Raw genomic sequence first — 15,687 nt, forward strand, 5'->3', positions numbered from 1 at the left:
GGCAAGATAGATTTCTATACCCCATTGCCTGTATATCATATTTCCCAGTAGCATGAAAAAACAACTTTTTTTTTGAGCATTTGTTTTTAGAATTGTAAAGATATTTTAAAAGTATAATTTAACCAACTGAAGGCCTTGATCTAGAGGCCTGCACAGTGATAAGTATTTGTGAAAATAACTGTGGACCTGTTTCAACATAGGCCTGTATCTCATATTACAAATCATACTTCCTCCCGTCCCTTATGAAACTTACCTAATAAAATATTTTTACTGCCTGTCAACTATGATGACCTATGCTTGTTCATTCAGTTATCAAGCATTCAGACAATGAATTTCTCTAGGTTGTTTGCCACGTAGCCTTTTTTGTTTGGAAAAGAGGGCTGCTATAGAAACAGTATTTGTTTTGATTGTTTTGGAATAGGCATATCATATGTTTCCTGGCAGCTAATAACCAATTGGATTAGAAGCCTGAAGCCCTGCTTTGGGTGTCTTAAGACCTCTTTTGCCAGTCAGGAGTGGAGAGGAAATGGCCTTCCTGTTTTGTCGATCTCCTGAACTTAGCCCCTTTGGGAGTTTGTGACTTGGAATTTTAATGATAATACAAGATCAGAATTTTTTAGACTGCTGGTTCTTATAGCAAGTTAGCCAGTCATGTTCTCTTATAAATGGAAAGAGTAGCATATGCCAGGACCTGTAGAAATCTAGGCGTGCACACCTGCTGAAGACAGCATCTGATTTAGAATTTCTGTTTTAATAAGCACTCCTCAATTAAACAAGTTTTTTTCACTTTAGCAGAATTAGTTTTATTTACCTTCAAATAAGGAGGTCAGGTATCAGGATAGAACAAATATTATTTTGTGTTCTGCTTTTTTAGTGTGATATCTTTCTTGATCCATCAATCAATGGATTACTCCAGTTATTGGAAGAACAGAATCGCATCCAACATTTGTTCTTACTATATGCAAGGCATTATGCCAAGTGAGGAGGATGTAGCTAAGAAAATGGGGGTCCTGCTCCAAAGTCTTTGGGCTACTTCTTGTTTAGCCCAGAATTTAAACTTCACCCTGCATTTAAATCCTTTTCCAGTCTGGCCCCCACCAGCCGCACTTAACTCAGAGGGTTTGCCCTGATGTTCTACGCAAACGGATTCTCGTTGCTCCCTCACACTTGGACTTCCATCTCTTCCCTCCACTTTTGCACAGACTGTTTTTCCTACCCGTTAGACACTTCTTGTCATCTCTGACTCTTGGAATTACCACCACGAATGTTCAGGTGTGTTAAAAGGTCCTTTTGGCTACATGTGTAGGACAAGCCCAGGAATCAGCAGAAGAGCAGCAGCTTGATGATGGCACCCTGGCCTGGCAGTCGGGGACCTGCCACTGCCATTAACTCTGTGTCACCTTGGGCAGTTCACCCTCCCCATACCTCAGCCCAGGGTCTGCACCTTGGTTTTCTGCATGAAGTGTATTCACAGAACGTCAGAGAGTAATAATGCACATAAGACATGGTAATAAAGCAGAGTTTATAGTTTTATAGCAAATAATACATGTTAGTGGCGTAGAATAATAATGCCAATAAAACCAAAATAAGTAAGTGCCAAGGGAATAAGCAACTCTAGGAAATTATAATAACTCACTTTTTTGTTGTTCTTTACTGAGTCAATCAAAGCAAAGCAAATGCTATTAATTTTCTGCTCATGGTTAACAACTTTTGGGTAACTGAGTTGGGGAAATTCCTGGGTTTCTTGGAGACTGGCAGGGTCTTGGTCCAGTCCTCAAACCAGGTCATTCCAATCTAGATCCATCTAGGGGAACAAGGAGGGAATCTGAGACAACTTTTTAGACAAGGGAAATCTAGGAATCATGTATAAGTCCAGGGTCCTGAGAGACTAGCAATAAGCTGACCTGGAGTGGAAGAGGAGATGGGTTTGCCAAGGCTGGTGTGCCTTCATTGTTCCCTGGACTGCTACCATTCCCCAGGCTGCTTCTGTCTGTATGGAGCACCTCCTCTTCTCCCTTAGTGGACCGCTGCCGTGACATCTTTCAGTGTAGTCTCATCAATAAGGGTAGCAGGACAGGATTAATATGAAAACATATTTTGGAGATAGAAAAACTGGATTTTGAAGTAATATAATCACTTGAACTTTAACTGCTTGCAAATGAGTAACTTCACAAATACTGTGAATATTCCACCTTCAGTGGATCTTTTGATTTAGAAGATATGATTAGAAAAGCCATGGCCGATGTCATATAGCTAGAAAAAGAAAGGAAGGGGAGACGAAAGAGTGTGGGCAGCTAATGCCAAGCAAGGTACAGCTACTGCTGTGTAGAAGGAATAGCGGTAGAGATGCCCAGATATTCATAGGACAAAAAAATTTAAGAAAGAAGCCAATGACAAAACTCATGGCCAAAGATGGCTCCCAGATGGGTGATGAGCAAGATGGGCTAGAGATCTAATGCAGAGAAACACACTTAGCCTCATTGTACTGAGAATTATTATTGAGGTATTACTGAGACTTTGAGGGATGTGACCTTTGCCTTATTTACAAGTATTAGGATTGTTACCAGGGTTTTCTTTTTTCTTTGATATTGAAGGTGAGGAGTGGGGGAAGGAGAGAAAATAAATGCTTATTATTTCCCGTTAGATTGTGAACTCCTTGAAGGCAGGGATGGTCTTTTGCCTCTCTTTGTAACCCAAGTGCTTAGCAGGGTGCCTGGCATATAGTAGGCACTTACTAAAGGTTTATTGACTGATGAATTGAAAAGTTGAAATAAAAATTAAAACATGGTAAAATATGAGAAGATTGACTAGAGAGCCAAAAAGTCTATCAGAGACAGAGATCTGAACTTGGAGCAGAGAGACCTGGGTTCACATTTTGGCCCTTAACACATCCCGGCCATGTGACCCTGAGCAAGTCACTCAGCTTCTCTCTGCTCCAGGCATCACACTAAAACTTTTGTGGTACAGTAGGTGTTGATTTGAATTGATAGAGAGAATTTCATTAAGGGTTTCCTGGAAACCAATGAAATCACAGGTCCAAACTCCTAGACCAAAAAAAGGGAAAAGTTAAAGGAATTGGCATCATTTAATACTGTAGATCAAAAGGAGAGGAATGATGTCATGGTTTCAAGTGTTCCAAAGGCATTTGCACAGACATCACTTTTTTATATTTCTACTGTAGACTGATTATTAAGAGAAATTATTTGAACCATACTGAGAGGGATAATGCTGGTTAGATATAAAGAATAATTTTCTAATAGTCTAAATTATCAACTGGTGGAATGAGTTACCAGAGGAGGATGGAGAGTTTGCTTCTCTTCGTATCTTAAAAATGTACTAAGATCTAATTTGACTAGGGATTCTATTTGAAACTGGGAACAGAAATTCAATGACCTTCATGTCCCCCTCCTGGTTTTCTGATTTTTAGGAGTACTTTTTAGAATGACTCCATTTGATACACTCAATTTCCATCTGAGGGCCAAATATATTACAAAGTTTATTGAGCATTTTATAAGAGGCTTTGGAAATGGGGAGAGAGCAAGTGTGTGTGTGCGCGCGTGTGCTCCTGCACGTGTAGGTGTGTGAGAGAGAGAGGTTTCCTTTGGGAACAATAAAACCATTTAGGTGTAGAAGAAATGAAACAGAAGCTTGATAACTTACCCTAAAATGATATTGTGTTGCTTAAACCAGACACACTAATTTATGATTTTGCCAATATCCATTTTAAGATTTCAGAAGCTAATTATAAAATACAGATTAAGGAGTTGCAGGATTTGTTTTTCTTCCTTCCCTTGTACTAGTCTCTTGTCCTGGTAAAACAACATTTTTCACTCCAGCATGCTCCCATTTTAAGTGTGGCACTTGATAGCATCATTTATTTTATTTAATGTACTACTAGGCCAAATCTGTTAAGAATGGACAGACTTCTCTTTTCTATCACAGGCATTCTTAGAATGATTCAGTATCAATGGATTCTACAGCGTTTGCCTCAAATTTAGTGTTTGTCACTTGAGTTATTTTTTAAACAGCCTTCTAAATAAGTACCTTAGGTAATATAACCTCAAAATGTAGTCTTTATTCTTTCTCTTTCCCTGCCACACCCTGTTCCCAAAGACAGATAAATAATGAATTAAAATGTTCATAAGAATAACTCATTTATGTAGTGCTTGAAATTTTAAAAAGGATTTTCCTTATAACTACTCTGTGAGGGATAATTACATACTCCCATTCCCAGGATAATTAAATATTACAGATAGCATAAAGGACAGTGGAAAGACACCTGGCCTTGAGTAGGCTGAAGTATCTTAATAATGATAATCTGTGTGAGGAACATATGAGATACGGTTGAAGAAATTCAGATCTGGAAAAGGAGGCAGGTTGGTCATATAGTGAGAATGAGAGACGGCAAATTGGATAACCCCAGGAGTACATGGGTGAGTGGTACGAAAAGAACAAAAGGAAGAACGAGATGGGCGGCTAGCTCCTGTATGGCAAAGAGTCACGGGATGAGAGGGCATGGAAGAGTGGAGATGTGCACTAGTGGAGGGAGCACTCATACCACTGTGATAATGGATCCATCAAATCATGCATTTCTTCCCCATCCTGGGCCAGTAGCTCTTTGAAACACTTGTAAAAGAATCGACTTCAATATTTGTTACTTTGTTTTCTTAGTTTTTAAAGGTCCATACCTGTCAGTTCATTACTATAGGGAACTCTTCTACCTTGGAAGCCCCTGGTGAATGGGCAGCTTATCTGAGGCAGAATTTGATCTCAGGTCTTACTGACTCCCAAGGCTGCCCCCCTATCCAGTAGACCATTTTGCTTCTCAGTGCCATAATTTGTTAAAGATTTTTATCTTTATTATATTGGAGCTTTACTACTTATTTAATTAGTCAACAAATACTTGAGTGACTTGTGGGAGGAATTTTGAGATATACATATTCTTTCATGTAAAGGTCTGTTTACACACGTGTCTTTCTTGGCCTACTCTACTTACGAAGAACTGGTGATTGGTATAGTCCTTTATACTTTGTATGTGAAGTCAATACCCTTGCCTTCTTGAGTGTTTTATTTCAAGAAAACAGAGTGAACAATACATTTGGAAATAATTGTGTCATCTTTTGGTCTGGGCAACTCTGGAGAACCAGCTGTTGACTGGAAAGGCTTTTATTGTGATACAAAAGCTCTATTGTATATGGAAGCAATGGATATTACACAGTGGAATATGTGTTTCCCCTATCTATTTCTGAGCTGTTAACTTGGAAGAGAAAAGCTTGGATTCATTAACTTACACATGACTTCTGTTGCCCAAGAATTGATTATGAATGTTTTTAAGATAAGATTGCTTGTGCATTTAGAAATTTTGTTTTTCTTTTTTTTTTTTCCCCTCTTTAAAATCTTTAGTAGCCATATGGTTCAAATAGCAAATTTAAGGAGTATTTGCTTCAGGGATTAAGAACACCATAAGTCTCTGCATTAAAAAAAAGTTGTGTTCATACTTCACGTACGATATTTGTGTGTTGTAGTAATTTACTATTGTTGTACCAGTGCTTTGTATAGTTAATGATAGACTCTAGATCCTAAATGGATGTATCATAATATTCTTGAATAGAGTGAATTTATAGATACCATGTGTCTAACAAATATCACATTGTTGGGTTATTGTGACTTCTAATAGTTTGATTTTATTATTATCATCTATATTTATTGTTTATGGAATCAGTGGGTAGCCGATTTAAAATTCATACTGCCACCTTGTTTGGATAGTTGTACTTAGCTTGCAAGTGATAACTTAGCATATTTTTAAAATTAAATATCCATATGAAAATTTGGTTATGTGACATAATCAAAGATCATTGTTGAATCTGACTGACTCACTAATTTAGAGGTACGTGGGTCATATTTGGTTATTGGACTAGTAATAGACATTAAATGTTTCATTTAGTTACCTAAGTAACTGCAGTATCATTGCTTTTATACCACTCTCCACTCTCTCCCCATTTTTGTGCTGAGTTTACATGGGAAATATTTATAGCAGGAGGTTAACAATTTTAACCAGCTTTGTAGAAGTTTTCTCTGAATCAAGAGACATTCTAATGATAGAAAATTTTTATAGCACATAGAATATGTACATAGAGTCAGATTTTCTGAGGATTTAGAATTCTAGATCTAAAGTGTTAACCATCACTCTTTCTTTCCTTCTCTCAGGTTGGAAAGGAGACTGTTCAGACAACTGAGGATCAGATTTTAAAGAGAGACATGCCTCCAGCATTTATTAAGTAAGTGACTAAAAATTCTACTGTGGCTACTTTTGCTAAGCAGAAGCTTCAATCTTGGCATTCTTGGGAGGTAAAAATAATTGACCTAAGAAGCAAAAATTCCTTTCAATAAACCTTGTGTCAAAAATAGGAATCGTAACTTCTTTTGATTCTCATGTTTGATTTCGGTCATTAACATTTTTACCATTCATGAGTTCTTCTGAGTTTTGCTTTTTATATCTGACTATGCCAAAATCCCACTTGGCATCATGAGTGAACCTGAATGCTTTTGCACTAAATGTTTTTGCAGATAGTCTGCCTTGTTGTACATGTAGCTGGCAAAGCTGGCTGAAGTTTTGGAGACTGCACAAGAGCTTTATGTTGTTGGTTAAATCTGCCTTTTGGCTGTAGTTTGTAACATTCAGTTTGTCTGTTGTCCCACTGAAGTCAAGACTTAAAATCAAGAATGTACGTGTTTTCTACATTGTGGTCTTTAGTTCTGATTTCCATGGGCTGTGGAGACAATACATATTTTTCAGTAATAAATGAGGATTTCTTTTTATTTTTTTGAATGGGTGATTCTGTAATATTCTTAGGATATTTCATTTCTGCAAAAATTTTATTCTTCATGTGTCAGAAACTAAGATACAAAAATCATTTGTTTTTACTGGATTCTTTTGGCATATCTATGGTTGGTCTCTCTAAAGAGATCTCTTTTTGTCCTAAAATTCTGATTCAGTTTTTTTACATGCTGTTCTGTCAGCCTAGTAATTTAAAAAATGGTCGTTGGAGTCAAATATTTTGTACAATTTAATTCAGCTGAATAGATATTGATTGGCGCTAGGAGGAGGATCTGAAGATGAATAAGGCAGAGTTCCCTTTCCCAAGAAGTTTATAATTTAGAAATATATATACATAATTTAGAAATTACATGTGTACAGATAAGTCACAATACAAAGTAGAATGTGATCTCCTCTATAAGAGATGGAAGGAGGAGGGATGGCTAAATTTTGGCAAAGAAGGTGGGTTGAGGAGAGTGAGGTGTAAGATCAAAAAAAGCTTCATGAAGGAAGTGGCATTCATTTAGCGTCAGCTTGCCTTCTCGTCTTACCTGAGGGTGAATATGTTTTCATTTAAATGGCAAAACCTTATTTAAGAGACTTGCACTTTATCACCAAAATGTTAGAAATGAACAAGTTGTTCAGGAAACTGCATGTCCAGGGTCATTAGCCATTTGCAGGCCTTTTTGCACAGTTTTAAAATTGTTTTGTACCCTAAAAATTCTCTGTGAAATCCTTATGTATCTGTCTGATTACATCATGCCTTGAATCAAAAATCTCTGATGGCTCTTCTTGTCTGTGACATAAAGTTCAAACTCTTTCTTATTGGCATTGAAGGGCTTACTACGTTACTTCCAACCTAATAAATACCCAAAGATTGGAGATGAAAGTATCCCTTTGAGGCTGTCAGATGTGTATATATATGCCAGAGAAATGACAGAAGGGATTGTTTCAGAAACCTGGGGGACATGTATAAATTGATACAGAATGAAGTAAGCAAACTTGGGGAACAATTTATGCAATTACGATAACAACAGTGTAAAGACTTACAACTTGGAAAGATTTAAGAACTCTAATCAATGCAAAAAGACCAGCCATGTATATGCAAGGGGACTGATGATGAAGATGATGATGAAGAATGCTACTGACCTCCTGACAAAGAAGTGAGGGACTCAGGATGCAGAATGAGACACATTTTTGAACATGGCTCATGTGGGAATTTATTTTCCTTCATTATTCATAATTGTTGTAAGGGTTTTGTTCTTAATTTTTTCATTAGGGGGAGGTTGGAGGGAGAAAAAGTAAATCCTTGTTAATTGAAAGAAATAAAATTAATTGTGAGAAAAAAATTGCAAAGAGACCCTAACAGGGATAACAGAATTTTTTTAAAAAAAGAATCTGAAACTGATGTTATATGAGCTGTAGTATTTAGTAAGAAGCCCATGAGAAAATCTCTTTGGTAAAGAGATGACTTCTTGAGAAGAGCTACACTAATCTGATAGCGCATTCATGGTCAGATGTTCACATATCTAACCAAAGAGAGTCCAGGGTTTGCAGAATTTGTTTAAGATTGACATAACATTTGACTGCTAGAGTATGAGATAATATACAGTTTTTCCTGATAATTGCTATCGGAAAAGTGCTGCCTGTAAAAGCAGCTTCAGCTGTGCAGCAATCATGTGTTACTGAAATGCTGGGGTGTGCCCACCATGTAAGCGATGTATGTTCCTTAGGAGGGTGCCAACAAGGTTGCCAGCTGTTGTACTTATTAGGTGATTGCATTTTACTGATTATTATCACCCACAATTTAATGAAACACTGTTAAGCAAGTGTTTCATTGTTAATCCACCATTCCCTATTCCAAGCTATGAAACCTTAGGTCATATTTGTTCATTTGCATCAAATAGAGAGTCTGAAGAGAGCTCAGAAGCCACCCAGTCTCACCTGTATATAAATAAGAATCCCTTTTAGAATATCCCTAAAAATGATTATCTTGTTTCTGCTTCAGTCAGTCATTCAAGCATTTGTTAAGTGCTGTGTGCCAGGCCCTGTGCTGGGCATTAGGGTTACAGAGAAAAAAAAATGAAACAATCACTACACTCAGGGGGCTGACTTTCTGTTGGGGAGACAACATATACATAATGTACATATACTGAATATGCAAAATAAATATAGACATAGGGATTACGTTTGTGATTTCTTGGTATAGAGGGAATTCCTGGATGAGGAGACTTCCACCACCAATGCATGTAGATACCTTCTCTACACCTTAAGAGTCTAGAAAGTTGCTTAGAACCCTGAGAGGTTCAGTGACTTAGACCTAAGATCACACAGCCAATATGGAACTTGAACCCAAGTCTTCCTGGCTTGGAGGCCAGCTCTCTGTCTGGCATACCTCACTGCCGATCACCTGTCTTGGTCTTATCTGCACATAGATGATGATTCAATGCATAGGAGCTGATGAGGTCACTGAGAGAGTAGAGAGAAAAGAAGATGGCCCAGGACTGAGACCTTAAGTACATTCATGATGAGGGGCCATGATATGGATTGTGATTAAGCAAAGAAGACTGTGGAATGGTCAGATAGGAGGAGAACCAAGAAAGAGGAGGAGAGCATGATCAGCTGGCCACTGTAGCAGAGAGGTCAGGAAAGATGAAGACAGAGAAAAGATCATTGGCAACTTGTAATGAAGTCAGAAACCAGATTGCAAAGGGCTTTTAGAAGAGGTGAGCAAATAGAGACAGTAAGTATCGCCACCTCAACTTCCTCACAACTCACTTTTCAGCCCTTAATCAAAACAACTCTCTTCAAGGTTAGAAGTGATCTCTTAACTGCCAAATCCAAGGCCTCATCTTCCTTGGCTTCTCTACCGTTGGAATGTCAGCTCCTTGAGGACAGGGACTGTCTTTTGCCTTTATTTGTATTCCCAGTCCTTTATACTGTGCCTGGTACATAGTAAACGCTAAATATACACTTGTCAACTTGCCGATTGGCCATTTCCTCTTTCTGTACACTTTCTCCTCCTTTGACAGCTCTTTCTTGGTCCTCTGCTTACCTTTCTGACTGTTCTGTTCCTTTTCAGTCTCCTTTGCTAGAGCATCATCATCTTTCTCAGTGCTGCTCTGTCTTAGCCTCTTTTCTGTTTTCTTTCTGCACTCTCTCCCTTGATGATCCCAACGACTCCCATTGGTTCAGTTGTCATCTTTGCGGAGATGACTTCCAGATCTTTATATCCAATCCTGATTTCTCTCCTAACCTCTCGAATTACCAGCTGTGTGTTGGGCATATTTTGCTTGATGTCCCGTAGGCATCTCAAACTTAACATATCCAAAACAGAACACATTCTATTTTGCCCTAACCTCATCCTTCCTCCAGACTTCTCTACTTCTTTTAGGAGCACCCCCATTCTCCCAATCATTCTGGTGGGCAGTCTTCTTAAGTCCTTCCTGGCACCCTCTCCCCCAACAGTCAAACAAGTCTTTTCAGTTTGACCTCCATGATAGGTCTTATCAGTTTCCTTGTCTCTGCCTCTGTTAGTCAGATTTTTATAATGTCCTCTACCATGAGAGATTCCTGATCTTTCCTCTCCATTCCATCTTCTACATAACTGCTAATAAATAATCATCCTAGGATACAAGTTTGATCTGTGTAAACTATGACCTTTACTAAGGCTGCCTTAGGAAATTCTTCACATTGAGACTCAATCGCAAAGTTTTATTTTTTTAATCTTTTTTTCAGAGTGTGTCTCTAGCTTGTTTATCTGCATTTGATCAGTAATTAATAGATTTCTGTTAAAGCCCTTATTCAGACAAAAGCTGTCATCAGCTTTCTTGTAATCTTTGTAAGAATTTATTATCTCTTCTACCAACTACCTGCCAACAAAAGAAAAAAAAAAGAAAATCCTCCTAACAAATATAATTCAGCAAAACAAAGTCCTACATTGGCCATGTCCAAAAAAAGGTTTTGTCTATAATATTGTCATCATGTAAATTATTATCCTGGTTGTGTTCACTTCACTCTACATCAATTTATAGAGGCTTTTCCAAATTTCCTCTGATATTGTCCATTTCATTATTTCTTATGATTCAATAATATCTCCTTACATTCACATATCATTATTTATCCATTCGCCTGTAGGAGGGCAGCTCCTTAGTTTCCACTTTTTGCAGTCATGAAAAGAGCTGGTATGTGATTATTGTTAGAAATGGGGATTTTCCTCTTTTTTGGTCTCTTTCTTGTATGGACCTAGTCCTGGAATTGCTAGGTCAAAGGCTATTGAGCAGTTTACTGACTTTGGGGCACAGTTTCTAGTTACTTTTCAGAATGGCTGCATCAACTTAGAGCTCTAATAACACTGCGTTGATTTTCTTGTTTTCCCACAACCCCTCAGATATTTGTCATTTTTCTTTTTTGTCTGTCCTCTTTGCCAGTTACCAATGACAGTCTGGAGGGGATCAGGCAGAAATATGCCACTTCTTTTTACCTTTCCTCTCTGATTCTGACTTTATAGACCTCTTCCCATCTTGCTTCTCTGCTGCATTGCTTTATATTCCTTTGATATAATCAGTAATCAAGTCTTATTAATTCTACCTCTAATTTCTTTCACATCCTTTTCACCTTTTCTCCTTTCCCTTCTAATTGTCATGATCTTTGTTCAGATCTCTCTCTCCCTCTCTCTGTCTCTGTCTCCCTCTCCTTCTATTACTCCCTCCCTCTCCTCCCCTTTCCCCTCTACCCCTTCTCCCTCCTTCTCTTTCTCTCTCTCTTCTGTATTTACTTCTCTCCCTCCATCCTGCACATCTTTGCCAGAGTAATGAAGCTATGATCACATTTCCCCATATTCAGAGCTGTTCAATGGCTCCCATTAACTGTAGAATAAAGTGTAAATACCTCAGCTTTTAAGATTTTCCAATTTGGCTTCAACCAGATTCACAATTTATGTATCTCTGTGATTTCCACTGAAGGCTTTTAAGTTTTGCTTTTTGCTATGCAGTTTGACTTATCATAAAATAAATACTTTGACTGTTATAAAGTATATGCTTGCCATTAAGAAAAAAGTTTTGTGGCATTAAAAATAAAAAGAATCTGAGGAAGCATCACACTTCCCCTTGTGTGTTCCCTGAGCAGCATCCTGCCTTTAGCCCTGGCTCTAGTTGGAACTTGTAATTCCAGTTTATTTCCAACTACTTTCATTCACATTGATCTCATTCTTCCCCAAGCATGCCCTTTCCTTCAGCGTCTTCTTACTTGCTTTTGCTCATGGTGTTCTCTGGCCCTGAAATACCACTCCTATTAAAACTCTAAGACTCAGCTCAAAGTACTGTTTGGCTAGTAAATTATATTACTATTTTACACTGTAAAATATTTTCATTTTCAGCCTCGATATTCCTCTAAACAGTTTGAGTTGGTTCTATCTTGGATTGTTCTGTGTGTTTAATAATGGTTACATTTATAGAGTATGTTATTATTGAACGATGCCATACATTAACCAGATTTCCCGGTAACTGGCCTATTTCAGACTTTTAATTTTTGTTTATTTCTTAACACAATTACAATATAATCTTGAACTGTAGTACTTTCATTCTTCAGCTGTAACAGGATTAAAGCATGCTTGTTTTGGCTTTCTTTTCACTTGAAATAATAGCCAATTTTCACGTTTCTTAGGTCTTTAGCTCTTGTGATTATCTTTTTCTTCTTTCATTGAGATCATAGGCCCAAACCAAATAAACAGATCCTCTAAATACTTAAAATTGTTTGTGGTGTAATTCACATTTTCAAATTGTCTTGCAGGTTCTTTTGTAAAAGACAAGAGAAGTGTCTATTTAGAATTCATTCTCATGGCCGCCATAGGCCACACACTTAACTGTGTGCAAGAGGAATGTGCTGGACATGTGTGTGTTTTATGTGAATCTGGGACCTTTTCTGTTCCTGATATAATAAAAGATACTGTCCCCAGATTCCTGTGGCCAAGTTTTCCTTAAACATTCCTTCATGTTTGGCAGCTGCTTCTCTGCAGTTTTGACCTGGAGCAAGCTCTCAGGCTCTAAATAGTTCACCTTTGAGCTTTCTTTCCATATTGAGCCCTGTTGGATGCCATTGCTTTTCACAAACTTCCCCAAATAAAACAATTTGTGAAATCTTAAACGTGATCTTCCCTCTGGTGAACTCTAAGTGATCTTAACCACTAGGAGAACATTTCTAAGCAGCCTGCTGATGAAGAAATCATTCCGGGCTTATGTCTTTTACCCTTCACTGATGATTTTTAAATTTAATAATTAGGTTTCCAGAGCAAAAAGACCCAGAGACATTTGATTCCTATGCAATGTAAAAGGACTTGAAGGAAGCCTTCCAAGCTTATCAATTGATTGATAAGTGTAAAAAAAAAAAGAAACAAAAGTTGGAGAAAACTGTTTCTTATGAACTTAAAAGGATATCGATGAAAGCTTCCTGAACGTTGGGTAGATTTTCAGTGGAGGCTCTATGGGAAAACATGGACAAGAATCCACACCCAGTGATGTGTTGTGGGAAGAAATGTCCATGTCCATGAGAGCACAGATCTGTTGAAATATATTAATGTATTTAAAATGTCTATAGACTACAGTAGTTAAAAATCTTATTGCTGGATCCCATAGAACAGTGGTATCAAACTAAAATGGAAATAGGACCACTGAACTATAAGTCAGGGTCCCTGTTCACCCCATATTGACTTAGAAAACCACATATTAGCATTATCCAAGTTCTAGTGTATTTTTATGCTGTTCACTATTTCCAGGTTACATTTTAATCTGGTCCAGGCTGCACTTGGGCCACTGTATTTGACACCTCTCATACATGATTTGAAGTCATCCAAATCCATCTCTCTTGCTTTCAACAGTACTGACCTTGAAGATAATTGTTTACTTTTTCCTTAAATATCTTCAAAGATTGATGATAGTATTTAGAACTGTAAGGGGCCATTAGAAATCATCCATCCCCCTTGTTTTACAAATGAGGAAAATGAAACCCAGAGAGATCATGGGACTTGCCCAAGATCACCCAGTTTGGTAAGGACCAGAGCTAGATGCAATCCCTGCCCCTCTATTCTCACTTTAGGGCTTTCCCCAAGGATACCCTGCTGCCTTACCTATCAGACTCATTTGGCGTTATATTTGGGAGCCTTGAAGTTCTTAGGTTGTTTCTACACGTGCAAAATTAAGTAAAAAATAGATAGGCCATTATCCAGATCCCAGAGTATTTCCAAAAAAGATCCAAATGGCCAAGTAATTCTCCAAATATAAAAACTACAAAGAGCCATATATTCAAGGCAAAAATATTACTTAAATTATCTTCCTTTTTTGGGTGTGGAACTTTCTTATAATGGTTTATGTTTGATAGCACTTGACAAAGCAGTCTGTGTGTGCGGCTACACAAATATAATACATATGTGTGCATGTAAGTAAATATGCATATATTACATATGGGCGTGCATGTGTATGTATGTATATGTTCTGTTTTCATCTTTGTAACTCTTTGAGGTAGATAGTGTGGTTGGCCAGTGTTTCCATTTTGTAGATGGAGCAAACTGAGACACCAAGAAGCTCAGTGACTGGCTTATCGTCACTCAGTTTCTAAATGGCAAAGCTAGAGTTTGAATGTAGGTTTTCTGATCAAATCCAGTGTTTTCTCTACTGATTTCACAGATGAGTTTATATCATAGACTGGTGTTTCTTTTTGTTCCCATCTCTTTCAGCTTGTCAAGATCAAATGTCTCTCTGGTTGAAGCAGTTTCTCGTTTTTTTGTCCTTTCATTTTGGCTATTGAGTCATATTGGTTAGACTTAGGAAATGAGGAATTTACATATCAGTACCCATTTTTTTTTTATCATTTTCTATTTTCAGCACCAACAGCTTGTTTAGATCTTGTTAGAGTTGCCTCAGTTGCTTGCTATATATTCTAATTTTTTTTCTTATGGTTGGTTTTTATTTTGGTCACTTCTTTACCAAGTGAGTGGCTTATTTGTATATAGACAGTTGATTTGTTAATAATCTCAGCTGGACATTCTTGTGTGTTAGAATAAGATTACCTTGGCACAGCTAAGTGGCACAGTGAGTGGAGCAGCAGCCCTGGAATCAGGAGGACCTGAGTTCAAATCCAGCCTCAGACACTTGACACATTTACCAGCTGTGTGACCTTGGGCTAGTCACTTAACCCCAAATGCCTTGCTTGTGCCTCTCCAAAAACAAAACAAAACAGCAATAACAACAAAAAAGAATAAGATTACCTTGACTTTTTTGTGATGTTATTCCTTATTCAACGTGTCCAGTGTTTTCCAACTCTCCCTTTTCTCTACTCCCCAACTTTTTTTTTGGAGGGGGAATGGCAGGGCAGTTGGGGTTAAGTGACTTGCCCAAGGTCACACAGCTAGTAAGTGTGTCAAGTGTCTGAGGCCAGATTTGAACTTGCCCCTAAGTGAGTATTTAAAATATATGACAGGGAGTTTTCTGTGTAGACTATAGGCCTTTTTCCACTCTCCTTTCTTACTCTTGAACCATACTTTCACCAAATATATTTTTCAACATTTTCTCTTTGCATTGAAGTAATTAAGTATTCAAAAACATGTTGATTTAATTATGGAGGGTATGATCGAGTTCTTTCTAGCATTCCTCTACTTCTCCACCTTGAGAACAGATGTTTGTGCAGAAGCTACAATTATCTCCATGCTGGCCTTTTGCAAATACTTATCCTGAGCCCTGTACTATGTGATGTGCCTCCTGTTTCCTGTTGTCATGGGAAGCCCAATGAAACCATCCCTGCTAGCTCCTTTGTTTGGCCCTCCTTCTATTTAACTGCAACTTCCTTTTATGTTCTGATTTCATTAATAGTAAGAATGT

At 37.8% G+C, this 15,687-nt stretch overlaps 1 protein-coding gene across 3 annotated transcripts in view; it reads left to right on the plus strand.

Moving 5' to 3' along the window:
• Positions 1-15,687, plus strand: part of VCL (vinculin) — a 113,604-nt gene that overhangs the window by 38,119 nt on the left and 59,798 nt on the right. For all 3 annotated transcript variants that reach the window (XM_036734650.1, XM_036734651.1, XM_036734649.1), the window contains exon 2: positions 6,208-6,278. In XM_036734650.1, the coding sequence (XP_036590545.1) occupies positions 6,208-6,278 (71 nt within the window). The remainder of the gene's footprint in view (positions 1-6,207; positions 6,279-15,687) is intronic.

This window comes from Trichosurus vulpecula, chromosome 8 (assembly GCF_011100635.1).
Source record: "Trichosurus vulpecula isolate mTriVul1 chromosome 8, mTriVul1.pri, whole genome shotgun sequence".
Classification (NCBI taxonomy): Eukaryota; Metazoa; Chordata; class Mammalia; order Diprotodontia; family Phalangeridae; genus Trichosurus; species Trichosurus vulpecula.